The sequence below is a fragment of the Perognathus longimembris genome, chromosome 7, assembly GCF_023159225.1.
Source record: "Perognathus longimembris pacificus isolate PPM17 chromosome 7, ASM2315922v1, whole genome shotgun sequence".
Classification (NCBI taxonomy): Eukaryota; Metazoa; Chordata; class Mammalia; order Rodentia; family Heteromyidae; genus Perognathus; species Perognathus longimembris.
The window spans coordinates 30,660,678-30,670,358 of record NC_063167.1 but is presented as its reverse complement, the minus strand read 5'-3'; the positions used below and the strand labels follow the sequence as shown (position 1 = coordinate 30,670,358).

Sequence of the window (9,681 nt, the reverse complement as noted above, 5' to 3'; positions counted from 1 at the left end):
CAGGGCATCAAACCATAGGACTTTATTAAGATATATCACTGCTAATTACACAGATGCTCCTAAACCAAAATCCAAAGTCCACAGGAATCTATAGTTGTACACATTAGAAACATGCTCAGAACCACAAGGCAATATCCTGATGCCCATCTGATAAAGTCTGGGGTGAGTGAATTGGCAAATTTACTTCAAGCTGCTGAAGAGTTTGTGGGCCACCTAGATGGAGAAAAAAATGTCATCAATTCAGTTTTAACATCATAGTTACCAAGGTCCTTCATAACCTGAAACAATACTAGTACTGTCTCTTACCATGCCCCTTCTTACTCATACGTACCGTTGGGCCTGTATGAGCTCCCCAGTTATCTGAATCTGTTCCTGCTATCTGGATCTTTCCCATGTTTTCCATTGTCTATCCCACCCTCAGAAGTTATATGTCATCTCTTGTAAGCTTTCTCTAAATAACCCCTATCATTACATAAATCTGTCGCTCCTGGCCAGATGCTGGTGGATCATGGCTATAATCCTAGCCAGGCTGGAGGAATGGCTCATAGCTCAAATAGTAGAGTGATAGCCAAACAAACTCAAGGTCCTGAGGTTCAAATCCCGAGACTAGAAAAAGAAACGCCTATTCATTAAACAACTCTCCATTTCTCAACACTAGTTCCTAGTTACCACCATTCTACTTTGTCTCAGTAAATGTGATTACTCAAAATACCTCATAAAAATAGAATATTTGTCCTTTGTAACTAAACCATTTCACAAAGGGAAAGTGGGAGGAGGGAGGGGGGTATGAGGGACAAGGTAACAAACAGTACAAGAAATGTATCCAATGCTTAACGTATGAAACTGTAACCTCTCTGTACATCAGTTTGATAATAAAAATTTGAAAAAAAAACAACATTTCACTCAGTATAATGTCCACAAGCTTCATCTATATTGTAGGATTTGTCAGATCTTCCTTCTCTTTTAATGTTGAGTAATATTCTATTACATGCATGTAGCACATTTTATGTTTTTGCTCATCCACAGATGGATACCTGAGTTATTTCCACCTTCTACCCATTATGAATAATCAATGCTATAAACAGATGAACACTCTATTCACTATGTGGCACAATCTGGCACCAAACTCCTGGCTCAAGTGATCCTTCTGCCTCAGATTCCCAGGTAGCTAGAACTCCCAAGTGTATGTCATCACACCTAGCCCTATATTTTAAAAGAACTACCAGATTGTCTTCTACAGTGACTATACCAACATTCCCACCAGCCATGTAGAATGTCCAGTTTCTCTACATCCTCTCCAACATTCATCTGCCCCCTCAGGGCCCCACTATGCAAGCACTTTTTTATTTTGGTGCCATTACTGGAGCTTGAACTTGGGGCCTTGGGGTCCTTGAGATTTTTATGTTCAGTTAGCACTCTTGCCACTTGAGCCACACCTCTACTACCTCTACTTCCAGTTTTTTTTTTTTTTTTTGAGTGATTAAGTGGACATAAGAATCTTACAGATTTTCCTGCTGGGCCTCGCTTCAAACTACAGTCCTCAAATCTCAGCCTGCTAAATAGTTAGGATTATAGGCATGACCTACTGGTACGCGGCTTAGGAAAGCACTCTTATAACCCACACTAAAAATCTTCTCATACATTCACTGGTTATGCAGTCAGGGTTGCTTTTCATTTGTTTCCTCCCTCCCCCTTCTCTTTTAAAGGTACTAGAGTTTGAACTCAGGGTCTCATGAAATCCAAAGTTGTGTAGAGCACTTGCCTCGCACACAAAAGGCCCTAAGCTCAATCCCCAGCACCACACACAAAAAAAGTACAAAATTCAATTTCCCAACTGTTTAGCGGTATTAAGACTTGGCTTCTGGGCTGGGAATATGGCCTAGTGGCAAGAGTGCTTGCCTCGGTATACATGAAGACCGAGATTCAATTCCTCAGCACCACATATATAGAAAACGGCCAGAAGTGGCGCTGTGGCTCAAGTGAAGCCAGGAACAGTGCTCAGGCCCTGATTTCAAGGCCCAGGAATGGCCAAAAAAAAAAAAGACTTGGCTTCTATCTATAAAATGGGGATAACACCTATCTACAAAGGAAGTGGTAAAGATTAGGCAGGATTATGTAATGCACTATGGTTACTGATCAGCCTGCCCCAAACATGGAAAGACTATTGGCAATTATCACCTGCCTCTGCAAGCATTGCACCTCCTGACTTACAGTCTGCTTCACTTTCACTTACACAGTGGTCCCTTGCATGCAAGAAGTCAAAGAGCTCCTCCGTGCAGTCCTCTTCTGTCTGTGATCGAGAGGATACACGTGCATCACAAGCCTCTAAACGTTCCCGGGCCTTTGCACATTTCTCCAGGTGCTCACATTGCTCCCTCACTGTTGTTAGGGGGTCCTGAAAGAGAGACAGAAAACAGAGGCTTTAGGCTAGGAGATCCACTAATATATATGCAAAGCCATGCTGCCACCTACAATGGCAGAATGGGGTCTCTTATTCAAGTCTGATCCTAAGCAGTTAGGACAAGTCTCACATTCTGCCTGCCAAGGATGCCAACATATACTGAAAGCCTCAGTTCTATCTGAAAAACAAGGTAGTAAAGGGAAACTGGCTGGCCAAACCTCTATTGGAGGCATTACTTCTCAACAAAACATTTTGGGCCAGGCACTCCTGGTGGCTCATACCTATAATCCTAACTACTCAGGAGCTAAGATCTGAGGATGGGGTCAAAGCCAGCCCAGGCAGAAAAGTGCATGAGATTCTCATTTTCAACTAGCCACCCAAAAGCTAGCAGTAAAGCTATAGCTCAAGTGCTAGCCTTGAGCAAAAAAGCTAAGGGGCAGCACCCAGGCTCTCAGTTCAAGTCTCAGGACTGTCTCTGTCTTTGTCTCACACATACCATTTTGGAATTTCCTATTTCTAAAATTTCAATTCCCCTTGACTCTGAACCAGGCCTACACATCCTAGCTTCCCAGCTAGAAAGGCAATACCAACATGAAGCTCTATCTAGGAAAAGTTCCTGCTAGTACTTACTGGGCTTGAAGCCTCAAGCTGTTGCTCCAAATATATTATTCAGGTTGGTTCTATCATTTGGGCCACACCTCTAGTTCTGACTTTGGGCTAATTGGAGATAAGCCTTCTGGATTTGTCTGCTCAGGCTAGCTTCAAACTTCTCTGATCCCAAGCCTCCTGTAACTACAATTACAAGGCCTTGCACTCCTGCTCACCTTGCCTGCTTATGGCTAGCACTCTACTACTTGAGCCACACCTCTAGTCTCACTCTGTCTGTGCATGGGTGCCGGTACACATGCATGTGCGCCTGACCTGGTACTCAACTCAGGGCCTGGGCACTATCCCGGAGCTTTATTTTGCTCAAGGCTATTGCTCTACCACTTGAGCTACAACTCCACTTCCTAGTTTTTGGTGTGGGGGGAGGAGTTAATTGGAGATACGTGTCTTACAGAATTTCCTTCCCAGGCTGCTTTTGAATCACAATCCTTAGATCTCAGCCTCCTGAGTAGCTAGGATTACAGGCATGAACCACTGGTGCCGGCTTTTTTCTATACCAGTCGTGGGGCTTGAACTAAGGGCCTGAGTCCTGTCCCTGAGCTTTTTTGCTCAAGACTGGTATGCCACCACTTGAGCCACAGCTTCACTTCCATCTTTTTTTGGTGGTGAATTGGAGATAAGTCTCATGGACTTTCCTACCTGGGTTGTCCTCAAACTGTGATACTCAGATTTCAGCTTCTGAGTAGCTAGTATGAGCCACCAGTGCCTGGATAGTCTAGCTTTTCACTGGTTAACTGGAGATGGAGACTTGCAAACTTTTCTGCTTGGGCTACCTGTGAACCTCAATCCTCCAAATCTTAGCCTCCTGAATTAACACTACTAGCTACCAGTGCCTGGTCTTTTCAGGATCCTTTACTAAACCACAAATAAAACCAAGTGAATGAGTGTCAGGCCATCAAGATTCTGTCTGATCCCTGAGTACAGAATCCCTGGAATCCAAAACAGACATAGCTTTCCAGGGCCACATCCCCAAATATTCCACTGCATAGGAACTATTAAAGGCTTTCCCCACTCTCATTTTCTCCAAGCTGTGAGGAAAAGATTCCTTAAAATTCTCTTAGAGTTTCATGATGCCCAACCATCCTGCTTTCACTTAGGTGGTTCCAAACCTGAGACAATACTTACCACTAATTCCTCCTCTTCCTCTTCTTCCTACAAAAGCAAAAGGAAATGTCAGCAACAATTCCATAACATACTTTCTTCCTAATGATGCTGATGTCATGTTACTTTGCTCTCTATACTTTTATGATATCGTGACATCTTAGGAGCCTTGCCAATCTTGGAACGAATCATGGCTTCCCAGGACAAGCTAATTTTGGAAGTTCATACAAGATTGATCATTTTAAAGAGCATACCTTTCATATGCAATCTAGTGAGTCGAAAACCCACTCAGCTAACCACTTTAAGTCTCACATCCCAACCTCATATTTGCCTAAATTGCACAAAGCCAAATAAATAGTTTTACTCAAGGACCAGCCCTAAATGTTGGAGATTACCAAAATTTGATCAGTAGTGTTTTGCTTTATCTCATTTCCTATCCATTGTCCTCTGGTCACTTCAGGGCAGCCATTTGAGGTTTGTAGATTCCAAATAATTGGAAACCTGGCTGGGTATGGTGGTACATGTCTATAATCCCAGCACTCAGAGGATGAGGCAGAAGGATTTAAGTTCCAGGACAGCCTGGGCTATATATATTATATATACAGGGAGACCTTAAACACACAGAGAACATGCAGAACAGCTACAAACATGCTTCTTAATTCTTCCTAAGTGATATAATTTGTAGAAAGAAGTGGGGCCAGCCTCACAAAGTTAAGCACAGTCAACCACAGCAGATGAGAGAAACAAACTACGCAGCTAATTTGAAAATTAAGAAAACTGGGCTATTTTGTGATGGATCCATGATTCTTGAAGAGCAAATCTAGTATGGCCCTATTTTTTCTCATTGCTTTGAAATTTTACATGAAGCAGTCCATATTTAGACATATATGGAGTTGTTTTTCTAAAACATACCAGTGAACATACCTCAAGTGTTACAGTGCCAGACATGAGTGAGAGAGAACCTGAGTTCAAGCCCCAGTACCAACACACTCATTAGGTAGATATACACATAGAAAGAAATAGGTAGGTAGATAGAGTTATGAGACTTGTCTGTGTCATATATATATATAATTATCAATGACACAAATTTATCAGTGTTTTAGTATTGCTATTGTTATTCTCCTATTGGGGAATGACATAAAGGTCATGCTTACAGGATACTAACTTAAGGTCTTCCTTTTTTTTTGGTGCCAGTACTAGGGTTTTGAATGCCAGTGTGCTATCCCTTAGTTTTTTTACTCAAGGCTGGTGCTCTACCACTTGACCCACATCTCTACTTCCATCTTTTTGACAGTTAATTGGAGGTAAGAGTCAACAGATTTTCTACCCAGACTGGCTTTGAACCACAACTGTCTGTTCTGTCTCCTAAGTACCTAGGATTACAGGAATGAGTTACTTGTACCTGGCTGGTTTTAGTTTTGTTTTGTTATTTTTGATGCTGAACGTTAAACCCAGGAACTTAAGTAAGCATGCTAGTACATATGTGTCATATCACTAAGCTATATCTCTCTCAGTTTAGGGTTTTGTGCTTTTTTTTTTTTTTTTTTTGCCAGTCCTGGGGCTTGAACTCAGGGCCTGAGCACTGTCCCTTCTGGGGACAGTGCCCCACTGGGGCTTCTTTTTGCTCAAGGCTAGCACTCTACCACTTGAGCCACAGTGACACTTCCGGCTTTTTCTGTTTATGTGGTACTGAGGAACTGAACCTAGGGCTTTGTGCATGCTAGGCAAGCACTCTACCGCTAAGCCACATTTCCAGCATCTCTATGATTTTTTTTGTGGGGGAGGTGTTGATCTTGGGGCTTGAACTCAGGCCTGGGCACTGTTCCTGAGCTTTTATACTCAAAGCTAGTGGTCTACCACTTGAGCCACAGCTCCACTTCCAGCTTTTCAGAGGCTGGAGAAATGTCTCACAAACTTTCCTGCCCAGGCTGGCTCTGAACTCTAATCCTCAAATTTCAGCCTTTAAGTAGCTAGGATTACAAGTATGAGACACTGGTACTTGGTTCAGTACAAATTTTTTGTGGAAAACAATTTATTTATTTATTTTTGCCAGTCCTAGGGCTTGAACTAAGGGCCTGGGCACTGTCCCTGAACTTCTTTTACTCAAGGCTAGCATGCTACTCCTTTACTCATTATGCCACTTGTGCCTTTTTCTGAGTAATTTATTGGAAACAAGAGTTTCATGTGCAGGCTGCCTTCAAACTATGATCCTCAGACCTCAGCCTCCTGGGTAGCTAGGATTACAGGTGTGAGCCACTGGAGCCCGGCTGGAATTCATTTTTTAAAAGGTTTTAAGAAACCTTGCTAAGCTGGGCACTGGTTACTCAGGCCTATAATCCTAACTACTCAGGAAGCTGAGATCTGAGGATTGAAGTTTGAACCCAGCTGAGGCAAGAAAGTCTTGTTCTCTAATTAACCATCAGAAAACCAGAAGTGGCACTGTGGCTTAAGTGATAGAGAGAGCACTACTCTTGAGCAAAAGAACTCAGGCATAGTGCCCCAGCCCCAAGTTTAAGCCCCACCACCTACAAAAAAAGAAAAAAAGAAAGAAAAGGAAAGGAAAAGAGAAGAAACCTCGCTTAATGAAAAGCTAGAATTTATATGATAAATAGTCTATTGAAGTTTAGTTTTGAAAAACTCTTGCCAATTGTGAGAATAAAGATTACACTGGTACACATCCTACTCTTCACTTCATGATGGTCCTTTTCCTGACTGTACAGAACCAAAATCAATAGTATTTGAATTGTGGAAACAGTTGTTGGTTTGGGGAGCTTTTTGTTGTTTGGTTTTTTGTTGTTAACTTTCCTACATACCTTTTCTTTCCCTTCCACTGATCATAGACACCTGCATGCATAGGCCGGCAAACACATTACTTTCGAGAAGTTGTTGGGATACTGCTTACATTCTGCCAGGCCTCAGATTCAGGACTGTGCCTAAATCTGGCCTACATCTGTCCTATGAGAAATTTGTTATTTTTGTCAGTCATGGGGCTTGAACTCAAGAGTCTGGGAGCGTCCCTGATCAATTCTGCTCAAGGCTAGCACTCCACCACTTTGAGCCAAAGTGCCACTTCCCATTTTCTGGTGGTTCATTGGAGATAAGAGCCTCACAGACTTTCCTGCCTGGGCTGGGTTTGAACCATGATCCTCAGATTTCAACCTCCTGAGTAGCTAGGATTACAGGCATGAGCCACCAATGCCTAGCTCCTATAGGAAATTTTTTTACAGTGCTTCCTATGAAACCAAACAAAATCTAAGGTTGTATACATGCCTAAGAAGAGATTAGGTTTGACCATTTTTCATATTTCAAGTTCAAGTTCAGAGTGTAAGAAAATCAATTCCCCCTCCCCACTTGAGATATAAGGACTAAATTTAGCTATTTGTAGCAATGGTATACTTAACTAGTATGTTGAATACAAAACCTTAAGTTCTGGGCTGGGAATGTGGCTTAGTGATAGGGTGCCTAGCATGCATGAAGCCCTGGGTTCGAGTCCTCAGTACCACGTAACAGGAAAAAAAAAAAAAGAAGAAAGAAAAGGCCAGAAGTGCCACTGTGGTTCAAGTGGTAGAGTACCAGCCTTGAACAACAAAAAAAAAAGCTCAGAGACAGGGCCTGAGTTCAAGCCCCAGGACTGGCAAAAAACAAAAAGCAATCCCTCCCCACAACTCTAAGTTCTATAAATATCATATTAATATCTGACAATCTGGCTGGGTGAGGTGGCTAATGGCCTGTAATCCTAGCTACTCAGGAGGCTGAGATCTTGAGGATCACAGTTCAAAGCCAGCCCAAGCAGGAAAGTCCCTGAGACTGTTACATCTCCAATTAACCACCAGAAAACCGGAAGTGATGCTGTGGCTCAAGTAGTAGAGTGCTAGCTTCGAGCTGAAGAGCTCAGGGGTAGTGCCCAGGCCCAGAATTCAAACCCCATGACTGACCAAAAAAAAAAAAAAAAAACTAAATCAGAAAATGTCCAATTACAATTTTTTATCTCTAATTTGGGATTACTTAAGAGACTACTGTGGTTTAGTCAAGTCATAAAAGATATGGAGGTCTCTGAGTATACACTTGTAATCCCAGCACTTGGGAGGCTGAGGCAAGAGGATTCTAAATTTGAGGCCAGCTACTAGAGTGTAAGACTCCATCTCCAAAACAACCAACATGCCATAACACTTGGATTTTTGGCTAATCTGCTCTCAAACTGTGATCCCCTCCATCTCCACTTCCCTAGTAGCTGAGATTTTATAGCTGTGAGTCACCATGCCCAACCAAGATTGTTTTTTTTTTTGGTAGTACAAACGACTGAAATAAGGAAACTGCGCTTGTTAGGCAGATACTCTACCACTTGAACCATGTCCCAGTCCCTAGTGATTTTTTTTCTTCATTCATTATTTTTTCTTTCAATGCTGAGTATTGAATTCAGGACCTCCCCCAAGAGCTCAACCACTTGCGCCACACATCCTTAAGTCTCTTCAGTCTCCTTAGTGACCTTTATAAACTTGTGCAGCAATGAGGGCAATAGTCCCGGCCTCTCAAACCATGCTCCTTAGAAGCTGCACGGTTTTGTTAGCTATGTGCCCTTAAGATATTTAACCTACGTTGCCACATCTGTTTAAAAAAAAAAAGGCAACCAAAAATGTATCATATTGGAATGTGTACTGAAATGTATTAGGAAACATAAAATACTTGGAATAGTGGGTTGTATCTGTTTCATTGTATCTGCGCTCTAAGAAAGATTTCCCCCTTTCACCACAGAATACTGCAGAGTTCTTCCACCCTGACCCTAGGACACAATTCCCCCCGCGCTTCCCTCTCCCCCTAAGACGAAACAAACACGTTTTTACAGAAAGTAATCAAAAGCCAGATGCACGGAAGGAAGCCCCCGTGGACGTCGTGGGGGTTCTCGGCGCGAGCTAGGCTAAGGCCTGCCGTCGGTCAGTGTGTCCCCACAAAGCCGCCAGATCTGAACCTCTGGAAACACAGACTCCACGACTCCACGCTGAAATCCAGCACGGCATTTTCGTTCCCGTTAAACGTTGGTCCCATTCACAGAACGGAGAGGCCGAGGCCCAGAGGAAACCTAGCGATCGACCCGCCCCAAGTCACCCGGTGAACTCCGAGGTTCTCCCTCCAAGGCCTAAGTGAGAGGGTCCGGGGGCTCCTTCGGCGGGCCGAGTCCTGGGCCTCCGGGCAAACAGGGCCGAGCCGAGAGCCTCGCCTTACCTTTTTGGGATCCCCAGATCCAGTCAGCATCATCCGCTCATCCTCCAGGCCCATGTCCGGCAACGGTTCTGGACTCAACACCAAAAATCACACCAGCACCGACCCCACTGGAGGTACAAGGACTTGGAAGGGTCACTGGGCGGATATCCGGCGAGCCAGCAGGAAGTGCGGCATACTCACCGAGGTCCCGAACACACGCTCAGATTGGCATGTACCATCGTCCAGGAGCAGAGCGTAGGGGGAGCCTGCATTTGCACCAGCAAGGGCTCTGCCAACGAACGACTATCCAGCTA

The 9,681-nt window shown here is 43.6% G+C and overlaps 1 protein-coding gene across 1 annotated transcript; it reads right to left on the bottom strand.

The window, feature by feature from the left end:
• LOC125355100 (cytochrome b-c1 complex subunit 6, mitochondrial) lies at positions 1–9,553 on the bottom strand. Its single transcript, XM_048351219.1, has 4 exons — positions 9,389–9,553; positions 4,193–4,219; positions 2,234–2,395; positions 1–213 (listed from the first exon to the last, which is right to left on the bottom strand). Exons 1-4 carry the CDS (start codon positions 9,440–9,442, stop codon positions 181–183), a joined length of 276 nt encoding a protein of 91 aa, XP_048207176.1. The 5' UTR covers positions 9,443–9,553; the 3' UTR covers positions 1–180.
• Between the last annotated feature and the right edge of the window lie 128 nt (positions 9,554–9,681).

What these genes read in the sequence shown, in the direction of transcription:
- LOC125355100 (XM_048351219.1), bottom strand. Translation starts at nt 9,442, where the DNA reads ATGGGCCTGGAGGATGAGCGGATGATGCTGACTGGATCTGGGGATCCC. An exon ending in AGGAAGAGGAGGAATTAGTG is followed by an intron (nt 2,396 to 4,192) that starts GTAAGTATTGTC and finishes TCTCTCTTTCAG; the next exon opens with GACCCCCTAACAACAGTGAG. An exon ending in TGCATGCAAGGGACCACTGT is followed by an intron (nt 214 to 2,233) that starts GTAAGTGAAAGT and finishes TTCTCCATCTAG; the next exon opens with GTGGCCCACAAACTCTTCAG.